This window comes from Aulonocara sp. 'chitande type north' Nkhata Bay, linkage group LG17 (assembly GCF_057382095.1).
Source record: "Aulonocara sp. 'chitande type north' Nkhata Bay isolate Kocher_YH1m ecotype deep benthic linkage group LG17, A_spYH_male_GT1.1, whole genome shotgun sequence".
Classification (NCBI taxonomy): Eukaryota; Metazoa; Chordata; class Actinopteri; order Cichliformes; family Cichlidae; genus Aulonocara; species Aulonocara sp. 'chitande type north' Nkhata Bay.
The window spans coordinates 2,602,724-2,624,802 of NC_141360.1; the positions used below are offsets into that span (position 1 = coordinate 2,602,724).

The 22,079-nt window shown below is 41.3% G+C and overlaps 3 protein-coding genes across 4 annotated transcripts; 2 read left to right on the plus strand and 1 right to left on the minus strand.

The window, feature by feature from the left end:
• Positions 1-3,402: 3,402 nt before the first annotated feature.
• glipr1a (GLI pathogenesis-related 1a) lies at positions 3,403-11,511 on the plus strand. 2 transcript variants are annotated; one of them, XM_086269019.1, is made up of 6 exons: positions 3,403-3,654; positions 4,245-4,493; positions 4,606-4,718; positions 6,709-6,794; positions 8,011-8,037; positions 8,206-11,511. In XM_086269019.1, the coding sequence occupies exons 1-6, from the start codon at positions 3,484-3,486 to the stop codon at positions 8,355-8,357; spliced, it is 798 nt and encodes a 265-aa protein (XP_086125145.1). In that variant the 5' UTR covers positions 3,403-3,483; the 3' UTR covers positions 8,358-11,511. The 2 variants fall into 2 exon arrangements, with proteins under 2 accessions (XP_086125145.1, XP_086125146.1); XM_086269020.1 differs by having other exon boundaries at positions 8,015-8,037.
• On the minus strand, positions 9,661-15,808 carry krr1 (KRR1 small subunit processome component homolog). The gene is made up of 10 exons (XM_086269018.1): positions 15,704-15,808; positions 15,003-15,178; positions 14,108-14,242; positions 13,838-13,963; positions 13,445-13,528; positions 13,081-13,137; positions 10,647-10,817; positions 10,442-10,519; positions 10,228-10,324; positions 9,661-10,095 (listed from the first exon to the last, which is right to left on the minus strand). Exons 1-10 carry the CDS (start codon positions 15,777-15,779, stop codon positions 9,935-9,937), a joined length of 1,161 nt encoding a protein of 386 aa, XP_086125144.1. The 5' UTR covers positions 15,780-15,808; the 3' UTR covers positions 9,661-9,934.
• Positions 15,809-17,989: 2,181 nt separating this feature from the next.
• Positions 17,990-21,226, plus strand: LOC147309440 (uncharacterized). Its single transcript, XM_086269870.1, has 6 exons — positions 17,990-18,025; positions 18,148-18,219; positions 18,311-18,429; positions 18,487-18,547; positions 18,638-18,732; positions 20,189-21,226. Exons 1-6 carry the CDS (start codon positions 17,990-17,992, stop codon positions 21,069-21,071), a joined length of 1,266 nt encoding a protein of 421 aa, XP_086125996.1. The 3' UTR covers positions 21,072-21,226.
• The last annotated feature ends 853 nt before the right edge of the window (positions 21,227-22,079 follow it).

Sequence of the window (22,079 nt, forward strand, 5' to 3'; positions counted from 1 at the left end):
TTTGCAGTTGTACAGAAGTCCAAAGAACTGAAATTTTTAAGATTAAAAATCTTAATTGTGATAATGTCCTAAACAAGTAAATGTAACAAAAGCACAGGCTCTGAATTTTACTCAAAGTAAGTAAGTTTGCTCTTTGCTCCTTGAAGGACGGTTTTACTACCAGCTGTTTTTATGCAAGGGTAACTCAGCCTTGTGCTATATTAATATTATAATAAAATAATATTAGTACATAAGAATGCAAATTGAAATTCTAATTCTAATGAATGTACTCAGCTTGAATCTATTATGTAGGACACAAGCAGTAAAGCAGAATTTGAAAAAAATAACCATTTTCTGTTGATTACATCGTAGACGGTGACTTTAAATTAAATTAAGATCCCTAAAAACCCAAGTAGCTCAACATAGGGAAAAGAATCATGACTCATAATCATTTCTATTGTGTGCTCCAGTAAGTTTTCTGTATACAGCTGGTATAAAGGTGCAATTCAGTTAATTTACCATCATCATTAAATGCAAATTAATCTTGATGTAATCTGACACTTACCATGAGCACCAAACCAACACAGGGCTTCACTCTGAAATCACCACAGTACTACAAGCTAACCTTTTTATCCAGAACAAAAGTACCAGTATTGTCATGCAACATTTCAACATCACAAAGTTACGTTTCAAGAGGTGAGATTAAGAGAAAATGTCTCCCCAACTTAAGATGCAAAAGGTCTTAAAAGCCACCCTTTTATGATTAAAGTGAGTGCTATGGAGGGTTTCTGTGTGTGATTTTGCTAATACTTCAGCTGCTTAAATTTAATCAAAATATAATCAAACATTAGTCTAATAAAATATAATTAGAAAAGTCGAATGAGAATTTAATCATTGGAATGAAATGTTTTTAATACCCGAGTTCTGACATTTTACTGATATTGTGTGTGTACTTCTTTGCTGGGACTGTTTGTGTCGATGGAGAATGTAAGTTAGTAAAACTGTATTTATATGGCACCTTTCTAGATAAAAAGATCACAAAGTGCTTCACACAGGGATGACAAAGTATAAAACAAAAACAGACAGAAGTTAACAAAATGCAATTCTAAAAAGACGTGTTTTTAGTTGTTTTTTTTAGTTGTCCACAGATCTTAAGCTCAGTGGGAGAGAGTTCCACAGTCTGGGAGCCACAGTGGCAAAAGCTGTGTCTCCCTTAATCTATCACCCCAGAACAGGGGTGACAGATTCTATCACCCCTGTTCTGGCCAACTTACATTGGCTTCCTATTAAATACTGAATTGATTTTAAAATTTTATTGTTTACTTATAAAATCCTAAACAATATGGCACCTGACTACCTAGCTGATCTCCTCTGTCTGTAGCCCTCAGAGAGCACTAAGATCATCGGGCCAACTGCTCTTAGTGCAACCTAGGTCTCGGCTGAAGACCAGAGGAGGCCGTGCCTTTGCCGTTGCCGCACCCAGGTTATGGAATATTCTTCCTCTTCATATTCGCGCATCAGATTCCATTCAGTCTTTTAAATCACGTCTAAAAGCGTATTTGTTTAACCTGGCATCCAAGGCTAATTAGGGTAATTTACATCTGGCTTTGCATTTAGATTATGTAATTATTTTATATTTTATTTATTTTATTTATATCTGTAATTTATATTTTATATTGTGACTTTTTATCTGTATCATGATTTTACTGGAAAGCACTTTGGTGTACTTCAGTCTTTAAAATGTGCTATATAAATACATTTTGATTGATTTTTGATTGATTAGTTCTCTGCCTTGTAGGCTGAATAACCAGTAGTCCCTGATCACATGACCTCAGAGACCTGCTGGGGACATAGGGCTGTGAAAGTTCAGTGATGTAGGCTGGCGCTTGTCCATGAAGAGCTCTAAAGGTCAGAACCAGAATCTTAAAATGGACTCTGAATTCGATGGGGAGCCAAAGCAGCTGTGTTAGCAACGGTGTCACATGAGAGTACTTAGATGTTTTGGTCAGAAGCCTTGCTGCAGCCTTTTGGACAATCTGTCGCTCCAGGGAGTCCTTGTTAGACATGTAAAGAGGGAATTACAGTAGCCCAATCGTGATGAAATGAATGCATGGACAACAATCTCCAGTTCAGTACGAGATACAATAGGACTTCATTTAGAAACGTTTCTTAAATTATAAAAGCAGGACTGAACCAGAGATTTAACGTGAACATCCAGAGTGAGATCTGGGTCAAAAGTTACCTCTAGGTTCCTGATAGATGATTTCACAAATGTTGAAAGAGGACCAAGAGCATTCATTATGTCAGGTACATGTCTGTCAGGAGCACATACAAGGACTTCAGTCTTTCCTTCATGAAGTTGGAGGAAGTTGTTGGCCATCCGACCTTTGATGGATTCTAAGCACACATTTAGAATCTGCAGCTTAGAAACATCTTGGGGTTTAAAAGAAATGTATAACTGGATATCATCTGCGTCGCAGTGGCAACAAATGTCCTCAAAACGCCTCAAAATATGCTGGAGAGGAAGTGGATATATTAAAAACAATAAAGGCCCCGGCACAGAACCTTGTGGCACACCATAGGTGAGAGAAATGGAAGATGACCTGTACCGAGAAACTGCCACAGAAAAATATCGTTCAGACAGATACGAGGAGAACCACTCTAAGGCAGATCCAGATACACCGACCCAATATTTCAGCCTCTCAAGCTGAATGTGATGGTTAACGGTCACAAAGGCCGACGTGAGGTCCAACATCAGGAGAACAGAACATTTTCCTGCATGTTAGACTGAAGACTGTTTCAGTAGAATGAGCTCTGCAAAAGCCAGACTGAAATTTGTCAAGGATATTGGGTTTGACGGTATTTTTGAGATTGGCCTGTAAGCATTTGGCAGCATTTTTTAAAATAAGCAGGGACTTTACCAGACACCGGTGAAGTGTCAATTATGGTGAGCACACAGGGGCCGATAGACTGGAAGACATTTTTGAATAACGATGCAGGTAAAATGTCAAGTGAACAGGACGATGCTTTCATTGAAAACTACTTTTACCAGCTCTGGTAGTGAGATGGGTAAGAAACGTTCTAAGATAACAGGCCGAGCTGGAGAAGGAACCGACTATGCAGATGCTGATGGGGAAATTTTTTTTTCTTACATCACTATTTTTTCTAGAAAGAAAGAAAAAAAATGTAAACATGGCACACAGGCCAGCTCTTGTCTGAACATGTCAGGATAACTAGGCAAATATTCAGAGAAAGTAACAAATTCAGACTTCAAAAAGGCGAGAAGAAGCATAAATGAGCCACATCTCTGTTTTATCTCAGTTTAGCAGATTCTTTATGTATGTATACATGAACCATTCTGAACATGTTTTGGTTTCTTAGGTGTTGTAAGAACATCCTGTTCCTCTTCAAAGTGTAATTTCCTGCAGCAACTTGACAGATGTCAAAGCGACAACAAACCACAACATCACCGCTTTAGCTTGTTTCACTTTACTGATCTGGAGCATGGCGAGTGCAGTGGAGAGGTTGCTGTGGGCCTGCATTATCCTGGATTCTGGTGTGCGCTCGATTTCACTGCCAGAAATCAGTGATTTGAAGTTCATTGAGGAATGTGTGAAGGAGCACAACTTGGCGCGGTCATCTGTCAGTCCCCCTGCTACCGACATGCTGTACATGGTACGTGAAGAAATGGCGTTTGTTTCCTCTCTCTAGTTCTGGAAAGCAGTAATAAAATCACAGTGAGTAAGCAGTGATAGAAAAAAATGACTTGTTCATGTCTTCTGTGATCTGTCTGCAGACTTTGTTGGGAATGAGGAGGTGAGGGAAAGAAAGTTATTAAAGCATGTACAGTTGTACAAAGCTTCATGCAACACATTCACAAAGCAGACTTGACGTTATTAAGCAGAAGTCAGAGGAAGTAATATAAAAGACAGACAAAGCCACCGATAGTCACAGATAGAAAAGATCTTCGGTAAGTAAAGAAATAAAGAACAGTTCGGTGACAACAAAACTGTGCAATAGATTGCACTCAAACTGCCTTTCTGGCATGGCTAAAGTGCACTGCAAATGTTGTGGCAAAAACCTCGCCACAAGTTTGGAAGTCGACTCAGCCATTTGACTTTTTACTTCTGCTTGTGTATCACAAATAATGTACTGACTGAAGTCAGAAATGTGTATGCACGAAAATGAAACTAGCGTGTTAGAAAAAACTGAATTAACAAAAGATGAGGTCTAATGCTTCAAATCTTCTGTATCTGCTTATCCAGACGTGGGATGAGGCCTTAGCCATTACTGCAAAAGCGTGGGCAAAGCGCTGTATATTTGATCACAACATTTACCTCAAAGATGCTTCCCGCGTGCACCCTATCTTTCTCTCTGTGGGAGAAAACATATGGACAGCCCATCCACCATCACAATTTAATACAGCAAAAGCCATAAAGAGATGGGTGGATGAAGTAAAAGACTACAGCTACCAAAAGAACAGCTGCAATAAGGTTTGTGGCCACTACACACAGGTATGTGACCTTTCTACTGCATGCATAATGTGGAGAAAAAAAAGAGAAAAAAGTGAACCATGATTTTTATATTTTTCTGCATGTGACACTTTAACCTCTTTGGTCTTTGCAGGTTGTGTGGGCCAGCACCTACAAAGTTGGATGTGCAGTACAGCTGTGCCCAGATGGCATCAAGCACTTCACTAATGAAAAAGGTGTCCTCTTTGTATGCAACTATGCCACAGCGTAAGTTGAAAACATGTTTAAATAACACAGTGAAATTAGCAAATGAAAACTTTTGTCTCAGCAGGTTATTCTGGGCTGCCCTGAGTGTCATGTGAAAAAAGGAATTTGTTTATACGTATGTGTTATGCCGCAGTCAACTCATCCAAAATGCTGCTGTGAGAGTACCCACAGGAACTAGAGCCAGGGTGGAAACTCCAGGCCTCGAGGGCCGGTGTCCTGCAGGTTTTAGATCTCACCCTGGGTCAACACACCTGAATCAAATGGTTCGTTCGTTACCAGGCCTCTGGAGAACTGCAAGACATGTTGAGGAGGCCATTTAGCCATTTAAATCAGCTGTGATGGATCAAGGACACATCTAAGACCTGCAGGACACCGGCCCTCGAGGCCTGGAGTAGAAAGACTGAGCATATCTCTCCCATACTGGCTTCTTGTCATTGGCTCCCTGGCCCCGTCTTATCTCAAAAACCTTATGAAAAGTTACCTCCTTTGCACAGTGTCAGCTTAAAGCACTTGTTGCTGCTGAGTTTGCATCTTTTGCTGTGGAGTACAGCCAGACTTTTGACTGCTTCGCCTTGGGCATTTTTAATCTGTAGCTCTGCTCTAAAAGAATGTACGTACTTGGGCCCGCCTACTATCCTTGAAAAGGTAAAATGATTGGCTAGAATTCAAAGTGTGTGACATCTCAGGGAAAAAAAAGCACCGAAATAAAGCACCAAAATGTGCGCTGCTTGTCGGTCTGGTTACTACCGTTTATGTCAGAAGCGGTGCCACAATGGCACTGGATACGGTACCCATCCCTAGTCATAACTTCTTACCTGAAGTTCAGTTCACCTGACGCTCGGACTGGCGGCCACCTCGGGTCTCTGCTCCTCCTGCCTAACCTTTCCCTCATCCACCTGCTGGCCTCTGTGGAAGCTCCGCCATAGCCACCACCAAACAACTGAGTTATTTTTACACACCGGTCAGCATCTGGACAATCCAACACCTTTCATTGTTTATACCGTCACAAAAAAACCCTCCCAAAAAAATCATCGGCCCATAAAAACTAAAAATCACCATCGGCCCACCGGGCAGATGCCTGGTGGGCCGATGGCCAGTCCAGCTATGGTCTCTCCCTAACAATGTGATGCTGGATGTCTGCCGTTCTGAAACTCCTGTTTGCAGACTACAAAATCTTACCTGGGACAATGTGTTCTAACCCCGTTGTTTTATGGAAGTCATACAAACGAAAATAGTCTGTAAAAAATATCATTCAGTATGATTCAAAGGCGAAATTTTAAAGACTAAGGAAAGTTTAGGGCCAGTCTGCCTGGGCCAGGCAGATCCTCATGTACTAATGAGAAGTGAATGAACTAAAAAAGGGAGCAAGGGTGCAGTTACAATGATCTGAGACACTTTTTTAAAAATAATGTCTGTTGTTTTTATGAATGGCCACAATTAATTATGGGACAGTGTTTTCTCCTCCCCTTTCATAAAGGTCCAGTGTATCCTATGCTAAAGGAAGCATGTTTTTAGCAAGGATGTTTGCAGCTCCAGAATTGGAACAGCTCTTAGTATGGATGCCACACAGATACTCACAGGTCACTTCTCTCACTTTTAGGACCCTCCCTAAGCAGCATGGACTGTTGGAACGAACCCACTGTGTGTTAAGTTATTAATAATCTTTGGCTCTTTTCCATACCTTCACTTTTATCCTGTCCTTCTCCCCTAACCTTTTTTGTGGTATAAAGAGGTTACTATAAGCAGAAAGTACTGAGAAACAAATTAATATCACTGATTTATATGTTTTTCTGGGATCTTTTGACAATAACAATGAAAGAAAGAAACGTCATCTTTAAAATGACCCTATGTTGAAGCAAGCAGATGTGTGTGTGTGTGTGATAACGTGGGAGGCGGAGGTAAGATGATAAGGGGAAGTGAAGATAATTCCAGAATATTTCCACCTAGAGTGTGGTGAGGTGACTGAGCCTCTGTTTCTTTTCTTTTACAGGGGTAATATAATCGGACAGCACCCATATGCATCTGAGGGGGGAGCCTGCTTGAGGTGCAGTGGCACTTGTGAGAATAAACTCTGTCGTAAGTATCAAGTGTCTCTGGTTCAGTGTGAAAAGTTGCTGCTTATCTTCAATCAAACCACAAGTTCAAATTTCAGCCCAGCTCATTTTAAAGATGTGAAAATTCTGATTAGAAATCAGCATGGATATTAACTCTTTAACACAGTGGGCCTCATTAACTGACATTTGCACAGTAATGTTCTTGCTGTCATTTTCACAAACCTACAGGATTCATGAATCGTGTCCTGTGTCAGCGAATGTGAATCATTGTAAATAAACAAGTTCATGCTTGCTGTCTGCGGGTTGTAATCTGCAACCTGGAATGTTCACCGTGCATGCTGCCCAGGCCCTCTGTTATAGGAAAACACATTTAGGGTGGTGTGAAGGAGCTCCAAGAGAAAAACTCTCATCCCTTCATCAAAAAAGCAGAATTCTGACTAAAGGAGGCCAAAAAAGTCAGTGTTTTCTTGGAAGTGACACTGGTTTTAAACATTTTTAAAGTATTTAATAATAATATAAAACCCCACTTGGACTGCATGTATCCCCTGAAACTAAAAAGAGAAAAGGTATGACATAAAAGCTGGTGTAGGACAAACTTATAAAAGACCAAACAAAAAGAAGGAAGCAGGTGGAGGACGGGGAGCACCTAATCTTCCACCATGACTAACCCCCTTATCTTTTTACCATGAACCATGAGGTCCGTTTTACATCCTCTCTTTAAATGACCGTAACTTGGTTACCGTTGCAAAATTCAAATGGTTTCAGAAAAAAGAGACAACAAGCTTCATGGTGATGTTCACTTTAGCACAAGGCAATCACAGGGTAGCGTCTGAACAGAGACAGGGAACTCCGCTCCGCCCAGGTTTTGCTTCACATTTCTGCAACTCCTCAACTATTTTGGGCTGGAGAGAAAATTACATTTTTTTCCTATTATTTTATAACCAAAGTCACTAAATAGGTCCAAGTAGCCTGTATGCTACTTGGATGATTAAGGATTAATGAATGAATGACGGGGAGCACCTAATCTTCCACCATGATTATCTTTTTATCTATCTATTTTGGGCTCGAGAGAAAATTACTTTTTTTTCCTATTATAAGTCCAAGTAGCCTGTATGCTACTTGGATGATTAAGGATTAATGAATGCGGTAAAATACAGTTATTACTCACAGTCACTGAGCTGTGCGTTTACATCTTAAAAAATGTCACCTTGTTCTCTTGTGTCTTAATGTTGTTGCAGGTAGTCCTGAACGTGATTCACAGAAAAGTAAGTCTGATGGTGATTAAGCCAAAAAATAATAGCAGTGAAGGGTAAGGTGTAGCTCACATGGCTTTAAAAGTCCACAGCTGAAGTTTGTCAGTGTGTAGTAATGAAGTAAGCAGCACATTCCACTGCACTCAGAATTTGTCATAAAAACCATTTTTGCATTTCCAGGCTACAACTGGAGCCCAGACTGGGACACCTCGGATACCAGCAGCTCTAGCCCTGTCAGCGTTCTGATCGCTCGGCCGGTTGCCCTCAGCTTTACTTTCATTACAGCGTATGTAGTCCACTACTTCTACCCTGATGCATTCTGCTATGAATAAAGCAGCTTGGCCTGAGCAACACTGATTTCCTTTAGACATTAAGCAAATTATTCTGTCCATGTGAGGCTTAGGCCCACAAATGGAACATGTATGAAAATTAATAAAATTACTTTTATCTCTGCTTAATTATTATCAGCTATCAACTCCACTATCAGTCTCACATTATAGCACCAACAACAAAGTCAGTGCTCAAAAGTAATCTTTCATTTGACAGCACGTTTAAGGTGGTCAGGCCAGAGATGAATGGCCAGACCGCTACGAGCTGATGACAACAGTGACTCGGCCACGCGTTCAAACCGGGGCGTGCATAAGAGCATTTTTTAATGCACAACACAAACCTTGTATCAGTTGGGCTCCAGTAAGAGCAGAATGGGGGATTTGCACCATTCATGTACAGACAAGCAACTGTGTGATGCTGTCATGTCCAAGGACCAAGATCTGTGGTCACTAGGTGGTCCAGCACGTGGTTAACGTCCACGATACTCCCAAAAGTATTCGCTCATTTGCTTTCACACACATATGAACTTGAGACTTGAGTGACATCCAGCTGCAGAGTGGGGGGCACAGTTAGGCTCAGTGGGGGAACAGGCGACCATATGGCTTATAGCCAGAGAGCAGTAAGCCTGGGTTCAACTCTTCTAGGAAGGCTTTCCACAAGGTTAAGGAGTTTTATTTTAAATGGGAATTTGTGGCCATTCTTCCAGAAGCCCATTTGTGAGGTCAGACACTGATGTTGGATGGGAAGGCGTGGCTCGCTGTTGCTAATTCATCCCAAAGGTTTTCTGTTGGACTGAGGTCAAGACTCAAGTCAAGTTTACTCACACCTCATTTGCTTGTCCAGGTCTTTCTGGACCTTGCTTTGTGCACTGATGCACAGTCATGTTGGAACAGTCCCTAAACTGCTCCCACAAAGTTGGGGCCATGAAAATGTCTGTAGTGATCGACTCTAAAGAAAGATGGTGATCTCTGCGTACTCTGCGCCTCGCCACTTTGATGTAATACCAATCAACAGTTTACTGTGAAATATTTAGGAGCATAGCATTCCTGAGAGCAATCCATTCTTTCACAAATACAGGTAGAAGCAATCTGCATGCCCAGATACTTGACTTAATACACCTGTAGCCATGGAAGTGATTGGAATGCCTTATTCCCATTATAGTGCAAATCAAAGAAAGCACTTCAGAAGGCAAAAAGGGTCCAACCCAGGCCTTGAAAGGTGTGCCTAATAATGGGTGTATTTCTTTAAGGTTTTGGAGACTGGGCATCTATGGTAACACAGCAAAAATGGAAATTAAGGGAAATGTAAGAAAACAAGACCTAGTTTATTTAAAAAAGAAAAAATAACTCCTTTAATTTTACATTTTTTTCCCTCTGGAAATAATTAATAGCAAGCGAGTCAAACAGAAGGAAAAAACCAACACATTCCCGTCACTGTGTAACACTGTAAAAAGGAAAGTCAAGACAGACGAAGCATCATCTTGATCCACGCTCTACACATTCACTGAAATTCTTCTTGCTGTGAGCTCAGAGTCTTTTCTCTGTCCAACAAGTGCCATAGCACAGGGAACAGTGCACAGTTAGCCTTTGCTTTTCGCTTTGTTGCTCTTCTTCTTCTTCTTTTCAGTGGTGCTGCTGGTGGGAGGTGCAGGGTTTAATGGTGGAGCACCCAGTTTCTTTGTTTTGGCTTTTTTTACTTTGTCCTTTATAGCTTCGATGTCCAGCTTGCCTTCTGTAGGAGCTGTGGATACATAGATGAGACAAGAATGGACAAATTAAGGGCAAAGCTATACCAAGTGCTCGAGAATCCAGGTTTTTCCTTTAATTTGTCACTGCTAGGTTCTGAGATCAGTGCTTGTTTTAATATTTCTACCTTTAGCAGTCTTCTTCATCAGAGGCTTCTCTTTAGGAGGAATGAAGGCTTTGTTCCGCTCTTCTTGCTTCTTGGTCAGTGCGGTGGCCTGTTTCACCTACAAAGAGGAAGGAAGTTTACAAAGGCGACGTTACACAATGCTTGGTTGCTGCCACTGAAACTCAAAAGCAGCCTGAAGAAAACCGAAAGAGACAAAGCCACCATAAATTCTCACCTTGATTTCTTCCATCTTCTTCCTTTTCTTCACACTCTCCCGCAGGAAGAATTCTCCTGTGGCCAGCTCCTGGTCAACCTGCATAGGAAGTCCACATATTTGAAACGTACTTTAAATTGCCTCAACATGCAATTTAGTCTCAGCGGTTGTGTGTGTTTGTTATACATTAGAAACACTGAAATTCTTCAAACATGCTTCCCCTGACCTTGCTCTCTGGCTGTGGAGGAGGGAACGGGGTGTACTCCTTCTTCACGCTCTTCTTCTTGGGTTCCTTGCGCTTGGCAAGATTCTTGTGTCGGAACTTGGGCAGAAAGCGCTCCCAGTTTTGCATCCGCAGTTCAGGGTCTTTGGACAGCTCCCGTTTGATCATCAGAGTCTGATGGTTGCAGCCGTGGGTGGTGGTGATGGAGGGGCAGAACAGCAGTTATAAAGATGCAATACTTTGGTCATGTTGTGTATTTACACCTTATGTAGTGACTGCAGTAAAATGCTGTTTTATTAAAGACTGCACTGTGCAAAAGTCGCTTATTTCGTTTTTTGCTAGAAAACTGGGAAATAAGTGCAGCGGTAAGTGGAGGGATTTACTGAAATGTGCAAACATAAATGGAAACCAACGAAACCAAAGAACATTTCCAACAAGTCAACGTCTCAGAGGAAATTCCAAGGCTCTTCTTTTGTTCTGTTCACAAGATGATCCCACACAGTTTGAATAACACTGATCTGCTTTTCCATCAGATATGCTTTTACTTAGAGCTGGGCGATATGAGATTTTTTCATATCACGATATGTTTTTTTCATTTCAGGCGATAACGATATCTATCACGATATCAGCCAAATAACTATATTTGTAAGATTTAAATGTGCCGTTGCTCACAAGTAAAATGTGAAATAATCAGCAGCTTGTTTTTATTTAAATATTTATTTCCCATAATAAGTTCAACAGGGTAGATGTACTTAAGGAACATGAGACTTTTTCAGATAAATAAAGGCAAATATTGCAAACTACACAAAAGGCAGCCGCTAAAGCGTTTAAGTTTCAAAATAGAACAAACGAAACAGACTAAATTGTCAATTCCACTTAGAAACAAAATATTAATTCTAAAAATAATCTTAGTTTGTTTACAGAAGAACAGACAAAACTGACTAACTTTTGTCAACATTAAATAAACTGAGAACTAAAAGGAAATTCTCGATCTCTCCTTGTTGTATAGCTGAGCTTTTCAAACAGTTGTAACAGTTACTTTAGTCTGACAAAAGCCGAATGACGAATCAGTGCTTCCAGTCAGAGACTGAGCTGCACCGCTTTATTGTATTTCCAGACTTGCTTTCGGCACATTTACAGTGCAGCTACTCTGTTTTTGTCAGACTTGAAATAGCTGAAATACCTTCACACTACGGAACTTCTCTGGCCTTTCCGTTCGACAATCTCTCCGGCATTGGAACCATCATCTGTTTTCTCTTCGGTAACCTTCGGTCACGCTCGGTTGATTTTTCTAGTCGGCGCACTCATTTCCTCCGTTACCCGGGCGGCACGGCGGCTGGCTGCTTCCCAAACAAATACACATGTGCGGCTTGGCACTTGTGCTGAACATAACAAGTCACCTGACGTGACGCTGCGGCTGTGATTGGTTCGGCTCTGCGCTACTTAATTTGGATTGGCTGTTCTTTTTTTTTTTTTTTTTTTAAGAGGACAAGAGCGGCGAGGTCTATCGCAATAGTTTAAGTTATTTCGCAATACATATCGTTCTATCGCCCAGCTCTACTTTTAGTGCATTGGCAGTGAGTTTGAGATCGCTGTCATGTCTTCCAGATGGTATTGCATGACAGCTCAGAATCTGATGGTATTTTTCTGCAATCAGCAGACCACCACCATTTTTGACGAGACCTCCACCACTGAAACCACGACAGAACCTCCAGTGTGTTTTACAGACGCTGGAAACTCACTGTTGTATCTCTGTCCTAACCTCTAATACGAGCAGGAACATTTAGAGTTTCAATCCATCAGACCTGTTGACATTTTTAGTTCAGGGCTTGTGTAATTTAACCCTTTTTCCCAGTTAATTTCCCTTAAGAATAGCTTCTTCAAAGCCTGGAATACTTCAGTTAGAAGGTTTTCAAGGAGGCATTATGTTGATGCCTGAACCAGCTCAACAGGCTCCCTTTGATGTTCTGTACAGGAGGAATATTTTTCTGTTGTAAAATATTGGAAAAACATTCCTGTGAAAATGATCAGGTACCTCGACTGTAAAGGAATGAGGGAAGAAAAGACCCCATGAAAAGAAATGTAGAGCTACTATTCACACTTTTACAAGAAAGTCTGGCTCCATGGAAGTAAAATATATTAAAATGATGGCTGGCTAAAGACTTCTGCACAGTGCTGTAAGCTGTAACTACTGGTTAGGCAATTTAAATAACATTCTGTGACTCATACAAAACAGGAAGTCCTATTTTAAATAGTCAGCTCTGTGAAGCATGCTCTTTCATGCCCTCAGCTCTGGGCTGAGCCAACCTTGGCGTGCAAACCCAGAGAGATGGACTTCAGTCAGGAAATCAAGAACAAGGATGGAAAACATCATCACTGGGCATAAATGCAGCGCAGTTTCACTCTGACTATTGTTTCTGCAGCAGTTTGAACACACCTTGATGTTGTAAATGGGATGAATGTTCTTCATGGTGTCCAACACCACTTTACGAACCTGAAAAGCAGAGGCAGAAGAAAATCATAAATGCTTCAACATTCTTTGTCTCATTACAGTAACAGTTCACCTCTCCATCAGGTTTAGCTAAACCCAAACTGAAGAGCGTTTGTATTACACCAACAACTTCTCTCTTTTACTCCCACGCATGAACCCACACAGTGGGCTCAGATGTTTAGCTGTCAGGAGGTTCTGTATACCCTGATGTCACAGGATAAACAAACACACTAAAGTAGTCAGCGTAGGCACCTTTTCATTAATACAACTGATCTTATTATGTTTAGTCGCCCATTACTGACAGTCTTACCTCCTTTAATCCGCTGTAGGGTCCCAGTGCAGACACCGTGTTCCCCTGCACCATCACATAGCAGTTGGTCAGTAATTCCAGTGCCTGCAGAGAAGCAACAGGCAACATGAAGCACACAGACAGAACTTCAAAAGAAATCATCTGTTAACGAGAGTTGCAAAGACACATGGGCCGATAAATGCTGCCACCTACTGACGTTGATTCAAAAGTACACAACACAGACTTGTTTACATTGCAGACTGGTGAAAATCAGTGACACAGATGCACAATTCATGATTTAGAAACAAATTGGATTCTCCTACTTTTTCCTAACATCCATCACAACACTCTGTGGAAGCCGTGATTAACTTCAGACAGAAAGACCTCAGAAAGCTGGACTCTGGTGTGACTCACCTTTAGGGTGGAGCCTTTGGGGCCAATGAGTCGCTGCCTTCGCTTCACAAACCGCTCTCTACTCCTCACCATAGTGCCAATTTTGATGATGTCACAGGCGATGTCATCCTGTAATATTCTTACAGCCTGGAGGCAACAACACATCACTGAGGTATCAAAAAGTCTGCATCACTCTGAGTGCTTAGTGACAGCAATCACACACATACTCGAAAACATTAAAGGATGAAATCTACATGTTGTGCATGCTGCAAACTGGCACAGTAGTGTTACCTGTTCAAATGGCACACTCCTCGCCAGCAGCTTAATAAGATCTCTGGCTCTCACAATGGCATAAGGGTCAAAGGTCTTCTTAGTGGTGCAGACTGTCATGCTGCCTTCTATTAGGTCCAAAGAAGGTTTAATGTGCTGAGAACAACAACAAATGATTCAGTATGTGAACAGCTCAGGTCGGCAATTCAGCCTCGTAAAGCTGCCAATGTAAGAGCCAACTTAACACTTAACTGTGAGAAAATGTTACAGAGGAGAGAAATAAAACCAAAATAATGTGTGATAATAACTGGGGATGTGGCAGTGTTCAAAATGAATTCAAATATAGTTCAGCTGTAGGACTTTCTGACACTGTGGACCGTGGCCTTTGCTGAAAGACACAAAGAGCTTACAAAGCATCAAAGAAGTCTCACTGCTTAAAGGTGTCGTGGGCATCTTTAAACAGTGACACATTCCACAATTTCCAATGCTGACCACACAACCTCCTGAGAGGTTGTGTGGTCAGCATATGTTGTTGTAGCGATTTGGCCGAGTAAAAGAACACAAACTAACACATTTGGACCACTAGTGCTGAATTTCTCATTTCTATTCCTCCGCTTACAAGATTTCAGTGTTTTTTCATTTGAACTTACAGGTGATAGGTCACAATAAAATTTTAAAACCCTGAAATAATTTATCCTGGAACCTTTTTTACATTGTAAATCTGTTAACAGGGGAGTGCAGACTTTATATCCACTATATGTGTACATTAATACAAGATAGCATACAACCTGATTAGACTAAAGAAAGTGGTAAAAAAAAGGTTGACTTTCTTCATTGAGCTACATTATAATTGAGATACAGCTGACAGACAAGTATTATCATCTGTGTTCAGTGCAAGCAGCTTGTTCTGACTCACCACCTCTCCTAAAGCCTTCTCCACCAGAGGCCAGCACTCTTTCAAGTAGGCCTCCCTGTACTTGGGGAAGAGGGTGGCAAAGCTACTCTCCTCCAGCAAACCGCGGGGGTTATCCTCTTTGGTGAACAGTGGCTCCTTCCATCCATCGGGAACTGTCAGGAGTTCGGATTCATCCACTGCAGGACGCACGTGAAGTCACGTTACTACAACGTTACTACAACGGAGGCATGGACTACCAACACGAGGTATACTTAAGCAAAGGGAACAGGGTGAGTTAGAGACAGAATATTGAAAAGATATACTGAAGGAACGCGGAGAACAGTCCACTGACTAAAATAAGACACGTTTGAAATTCTCATCATCGACGTGTTCCCCTGGCTGAGGCGACTCAGGCTGCAGACTTTGGAAACGTGTTTGAATCCCGGCAGGTAATAGCTAGCTGCCCGGCGTCAGCAAACACTTGTCAGTTTAAGTATGTGAAAAGTAAATGTTCGGGTTATTTTTTCTTGATGCGACCATTTAGCGAGTGAGGGTAACTGCACTCACCAAACAATCTGTTTACAATGCGAGAGCCGCCATGCTAGCAGAACTCCAGCATGGCTCGCAGCCGTCGTCTAAAGCTGGGAAACAATCCTGTTGTTCACGCGGGACGGCTCGCTGGTGTCACTTAACCTCATCTGACGCGAAACAATCAAACTCACCTTGGCTTTTAGTCTTCTTCGATTTTTTCCCCGTTTGCTCCTCACTCACGCCGTCACTGGCTGTGGAGGACGCCATTGCTGAGAAGAAACGGAAGTGACGTACAGTACTCTTCCTGGTGCAACCTGGAGCGTCTACTAAAATAAAAATAAAAGCTTTCTAACATCTCACCTGTTTGTTTTTATTCAGGCAAACATGGATACCATTTTTAATGATAGAGCGATTAAGCTTGTGTTTCTGTCATGTAGTGATTGTGCTTAACTGTACGAAGCTTACTGTGTGAATGCTGTAGGCATTCTCTGTGTGTGTGTGTGTGTCCCAAATTAAAGGTAAAAACATACACACACTCTGACACACAGATGCAAACGCACAGATAGATTCCTTGCATGCGTCTTCAGCATTACTGGGTTTCTGCAGCTCCTGTTTTTCGTGTTTAATCCATCCGGCACACAAGCAATCAAACACTATGAATCTGTTCCACAATATTTGCAGTCACTTTACAATGGGTCACTTTAAAAAGGCAGTCACGGATCACCACTATAGCATTTTGACAATATTTTGACAGTATTTGAATAAAACTGTTTCCTGTAGCCTAAATACGTCTCTGTACCTGAATAGAACTAAAGCTTTTTCTCATAGGGTTAATAATATGTCTACCAACTATTTCACGTCCACATTACTGCTGAGAGTTATTCCAAAAGCTTCCTTTAGTGGCTCTTCATCAGAATATTTATTTACTTGTTGACATGAAAATCAGTCACTGTGTATTTTTAACACCTAAAATTCAATGTGATGCCATTATCCTGCCAAACAACATAAAAGTCTCCAAAACGGTTAAGTATGGAACATATTATAAATGGAAAATCTTATATTGCACTCTAAGCACAACAAATGTGAAATGGCAGGAAAGATCAGTGCTCTGTTGCTGTATGCAGAGTACATGTGTACATTTTTCGGAGTACCAAAAAACACATTGCCTTTGCAGACTGATGATCAAACACAGAGATAGAGGTCGCAGAAAAATTACAAATACCTGCACGTTGCTGTCTTATGTCATTCAGTCACCTAAAGGTGGTAAGTTTGACCTTTGTCATCATGACTAGGTCTGCATGCCTACTGTAAATGCACCGATTTCCAGTCATGTGACTGGCTGATTTGTCTTAATGAGCAGTTGAGCAGCTGTACCTAAGTTACCTGATTTTAGTCATTAGGCCTTTTATAAAGTATTACTGCCATTTGTGTCTTAATATTTCTAGTAACACTACTGTAACTGCAGTGAGCACGTGAGACATCCCTTTTTATGGAAAAGGAAGGAAAAGTCATATTTATTATTATTACACGACTGTTTGTGCTGACTGAACAGGCTCAGGCTGAAGCAGTGCAGATCCTGGCCTATTTTCAAGTATCATTAAAGTTACCACGTGTTTAAATGTCACCATTAGATGTCAGTAGATTGCAGATTGCAGTCAATTCAGGCACTTTTCTTACCCCTCCTGACTCAAGTGCATAAACCGATCTACGTTAGCTCTGGTAATTCTGACGATCGTTCAGTAATTTTTTGTTTATTCTCTTTATTTGCTTTTTGGAGAAGTGAAGTTACAAAAAGCTCTTCAAACAAATTTGCTTTGGTGGAGAGAAAACAACCGTTGTAGACTGTTTGGGGTTACCTTTTATAAATGTGGGACTAGTATTGAATTTTCAAAAGTGAAGTGAGTTCTTCTGACCAGGTTCAGACCAGGATGAACACAAGTATGATACTGAACCCACTAGAGAACCGCTCCCAGCTGTGGGTTCACCTCCTCCTGCTGAACTCATAGAGAAGCAAACAACCAGTCCAGGGACAGACTCTAACGTAGCGTCACTTTCATCGGTCACTCCTGACCTCCTGTGAAGCATGACGAATGTGGCCTCTCTAAATATGAGTAACTAAGAAAACATGTCAGTAGGCATCCTAGTAGTTAATGACTTAATTATTTGGGGTATTATTGCTATAAAAAATAATATTAACAGTATTATTATTATTGTGCTTCTGGCTTTAGGCTCTACTGATAACGCAGAGGTCTCTTCTTCCTCTGGGCTGTTTAAAGGGCCAGTTTATCCAAAGCTGTGTATATACCAGCTGCTGTCAGGCTTCAGATAAATAAACCTAAATAAACATCAGACTGTCAAAAGAGCTCATCTGTGCGAGACCACCGAGCTGAGAGCATTTTCAGGTCCAGATCCCCCGTACGCCATCGTTGGAGAGCAGTTAAAGTTTTTCTTCCCGACTGTGATTTGAAAACGTCGAAATGGAATCAAGTCAAGGAATCTATAAGCCTATCAGGGTATGTGGCCGTTTTAGTTTTTACTGCATTTCAATAATTTGAAGAATTTGTTGTAGTTTTAAAAGTTGACAAACTGAGAATCATTTTAAGTAACAATGACTAAATTGCTATTTCTTTGACAGGTGTTGTTCAACACACCGATTTATGAAACTGCTGTAAAGATCTGCTGGCATCTTCCGGGCTACAGGACTCAGGTTAGACCCAGATTCATGCAAACCAAAGCTGACAGAAAATATCAGGTCATTTCTGAGAGTGGTGGTGATTAAATGTCTCCTTTACTTTTAGATTGCGATTATGACGGAGTTTCTCAGACTTCAGCAGGAAGATCTAATTCCACCGAACCTCACTGCTGAAGATCTGAGAGATCTTTTGGTGGAGAAGAGCAGGGAGACGCTCAGAGAGCAGTGAGTTACTGTCACACCTGATGACGTGTAAAACCTCTGCTTTGCTCTCTTTTGAAGGCTGTGGGAGTTTGAATTAGAGGATTTTGAAGAAGAGGAAGCCAAACCTCTTCTAAGGCTGGTAAGACGAGAAAACCCACAAGACTTTTTTTTCATTATGTTCACATAACCTTTAAACATAAGCGCACTGTAAATGTGTTTTCTGTTTCAGGTGTGGGCGGTGAACGTCATCAATAAAATGAGGGACGTTGAATTTGAAGCCAGAATGCTTCTTCAGTTCCCAGAGGCCGTGCCTCCTAAATTTCAGTGAGTCACATGTATACAGTCATTAACCCTGTAAGACCCAACCCATCAAAAAACAGCCAGAAAATTCAGATTCTTTGGAACTGAGATGTTTATTAACCCTTTAAACAAAAGCCACAAATTAGTTCTTTGCTATGTCATGTTGTGTATGATTTACTTTTATCATGTATTTATCATATTTTTTGTATCGCATTTGATACACTGGGTGTTTTTGGCAACTTTTTGTTAACGACAATGTTAATTTTAGACAAAAAAAACTTTTTTTGTCCATAATATTTTGAAATTATAGCAAGTATTGATCATGTTGATGAGATAAGATAAGATAAGATAAGATAAGATAACCTTTATTAGTCCCACACGTGGGAAATTTGTTTTGTCACAGCAGGAAGTGGACAGTGCAAAAGTTATGACGCAAAAATTAGAATACAATAAGAATAAATACAGTACACAGCTGTACAGAATAGAATAAAATAATATACTATATACAGTAGAATAAAATAGAATAAAAATATACAATAAGATAAAAATAGAATACGAATGCTATATACAACTGAGTAAAAATACAACGATGCCAGAAAGGATTATTGCACTTAGTGTTATTGCACATGTGTGGATGTGTGTGTTTGTTCAGTTAAAGTCTTTGTTGTGGAGTCTGACAGCAGTGGGGAGGAAAGACCTGCGAAATCTCTCCGTCCCACACCGTGGGTGCCGCAGTCTCCCACTGAAGGAGCTGCTCAGTGCTGTCACAGTCTGCTGCATGGGGTGGGAGATGTTGTCCATCAGGGATGACAGCTTAGCCGCCATTCTCCTGTCACTCACCACCTCCACTGGGTCCAGAGGGCATCCTAGAACAGAGCTGGCCCTTCGGATCACCCTGTTCAGTCTCTTCCTGTCCCCAGCAGAGATGCTGCCGCCCCAGCAGACCACACCATAAAAGATAGCAGAAGCCACCACAGAGTCATAGAAGGTCTTCAGGAGTGGGCCCTCCACCCCAAACGACCTGAGTCTCCGCAGCAGGTACAACCTGCTCTGCCCTTTCCTGTAGAGGGCGTCTGAGTTATGAGTCCAGTCCAGTCTGTTGTTCAGATGAACACCAAGGTACCTGTAGCTGTCCACAGCCTCAATGTCCATACCCTGGATGTTCAGTGGTTGCAGTGGAGAATGCTTGTGCCTGCGGAAGTCTACCACCAGTTCCTTGGGTTTACTGGCGTTGATCTGGAGGTAGTTCAGCTGGCACCAGTCCACAAAGTCTTGAGTCAGTCCTCTGTACTCCTTGTCGTCCCCATCAGTGATGAGGCCGACTATTGCAGAGTCATCAGAGAACTTCAGATCGAGGTCTCAGAAACTCATGTATGATACAAAGGTGGTTACAGGGTTAACAGTCCAGCTACAGTGTTTCAATATTTAAGTGATGCTTTGAATATGTTTAAAAGATACCTCTTATCATGTTTTTCTACAGAGCACCTAAACTCCTGAGCGTGGTGAAGGATTACGTTGAAATCCTAAAAGAGAAGCAGCAGGAACAGCATAACAGCAAACTGCTCACCGTGCAGGAGGTAGTGATCGAGGTAGTTCCCCGTGTTCTCCAGGGCTTCTGGGAGCTTCCTCCTCGTCCCCTCCTAAACATGGCCTCCCAGAGTCTAAGCATCCTCTCCACGAGTGTCACCAAGGCCACTTTAGATCGTGTCTCCAGGAGTCTCACGGCGATGGAAACACAGGCCATCTTCACCCGCTCCATCCGAGACGATATGGTCAACAGCATCCTGACGGAGATCAGGCAGAAATTTCCTCAAGAAATTCTGTCTATCAAAGTTGCAAACTTTGCACCAGTGTTGCTGAAGACCATTGCTGATGTAGCAATGATCCAGATATGTGAAATCTTTGAGCCCCCTTCAAGTCTTCCTGATGTGAAGAACACAAATGGAGAGCGCTCCTCTCATGGTCTTTCAATGGCAAATGTTCCACCAGCCGAAGGATCTTTTTCAGAAAGTGTTCCAGAGCCTGACGTTCCCTGTGAGGAACTTCTTGCTGAAAGTTCTTCTAGTCTGAAGGCTGAAGACCTTACGATTGAAGGTCTTTCGGAAAGTGTGGCAGTGGCTGACGTTCCCCGTGAAGAACCCTATGCAGAGTCCAAATCCAGTGTTAAAGGCGAAGAGCATAAGATCAAAGGATCTCGTTTGGAAATTGGGCCAGTTCCTGATGTTCCCTGTGAGGAACCTTTTCCTGAACCCGAATCCAGTATGAAGTGCAAAGACCTTCAGATCAAGAAGAAGAAAAAGGGCTTCTTCAAAAGACTGAGAAGTCTGCTCTGCTGTTGTTGCAGACCAAAGGACACCGACTGACATTGAAACTGTGACCCAGTGTTGGTGTTCCAGTAACTGTAAATATGTAAATATGTTCCTTGATGATTGCTGTTCATGATTTTGGGGTTTCTTAAGTTTTCAGTGGGCTGGGTGTTTTTTCCCCCCTTCGTGTTCTTTACTTAATTCTTGTTCATAGTTCCTGATTTGTTTTCCTAGTTTTTAGTTTCTGGAGTTCAGTTGAGTTGCTATATGAGTTTTGAGGTTTTTGTGATATTTATCCCTAATGAAGATGTTTTTCCAGCAATAAAAGCTGCTGATTTAAGTTTCATTCCACCTAAGAGTCCTGTGTTTGGGTCCTACTACCTGCCTGTCACAACACACCATGACAGTTTGACCAGTTTTATGAACTCATTCACATTTCTACACGAGTCTCCATCTAGATTCAAGATTTTTTTCCCTTTCAAACATTTATGTCTCTTATGGTTCTCAAAATACTTCCACAAGTCCAGTAAGATAACACATTGATGGTATTCATTTAATACAATTTCAACCCATTCTGATAACATATGAACAACAGTAACTGAAACTGGTATATAAAATGCATTTCCTGTCAAAAATGCAGTGTGAATGCTAATAGCTGAATAGTTTGAATTTTTAGAATTGCTAAAATCTTTGGTGAAAAACATGTTTCATCTGACAAATTTTTCTAGTTAGACATTATGAAACATGACATGTAAAAGTGAATTTTGCCAAAGTTCTAGTCAAAGTTCTAAGATAGTAGTTTTGTTTTGGTTGTTTTAAAAACAAACAAACAAAAAAAAAAACAATAAAAACAAAAAACTACTACATCATGTATAATTTTCTCATGTCATGTGTAATTTCCATTGCAAATATTAATCACAGTTAAAGTAAGAGGGGAAGGCAGTAAAAACTCTGGAACGGAGACGTCATCAAGTACACTGTCGTTCCAATTGTAAAATGATCGCGCTGTGTTCCTGGGAAGTCCACACTCGCGTGCAAACTCATTAGCGAGAACAAGTACAAACT

Bases quoted from the DNA above. Each gene is read 5' to 3' on its own strand.
- LOC147309440 (XM_086269870.1), top strand. From the start codon at position 17,990: ATGGAATCAAGTCAAGGAATCTATAAGCCTATCAGG. The intron at 18,026-18,147 runs GTATGTGGCCGT...TTTCTTTGACAG, and splicing joins GAATCTATAAGCCTATCAGG to GTGTTGTTCAACACACCGAT. The intron at 18,430-18,486 runs GTGAGTTACTGT...TCTCTTTTGAAG, and splicing joins AGGGAGACGCTCAGAGAGCA to GCTGTGGGAGTTTGAATTAG.
- krr1 (XM_086269018.1), bottom strand. From the start codon at position 15,779: ATGGCGTCCTCCACAGCCAGTGACGGCGTGAGTGAGGAGCAAACGGGG. The intron at 13,138-13,444 runs GTAAGACTGTCA...TCTGCTTTTCAG, and splicing joins CCTACAGCGGATTAAAGGAG to GTTCGTAAAGTGGTGTTGGA. The intron at 10,520-10,646 runs GTCAGGGGAAGC...CTTCCTATGCAG, and splicing joins CTCCACAGCCAGAGAGCAAG to GTTGACCAGGAGCTGGCCAC.
- glipr1a (XM_086269019.1), top strand. From the start codon at position 3,484: ATGGCGAGTGCAGTGGAGAGGTTGCTGTGGGCCTGCATTATCCTGGAT. The intron at 4,719-6,708 runs GTAAGTTGAAAA...TTTCTTTTACAG, and splicing joins GTATGCAACTATGCCACAGC to GGGTAATATAATCGGACAGC. The intron at 8,038-8,205 runs GTAAGTCTGATG...TTGCATTTCCAG, and splicing joins TGAACGTGATTCACAGAAAA to GCTACAACTGGAGCCCAGAC.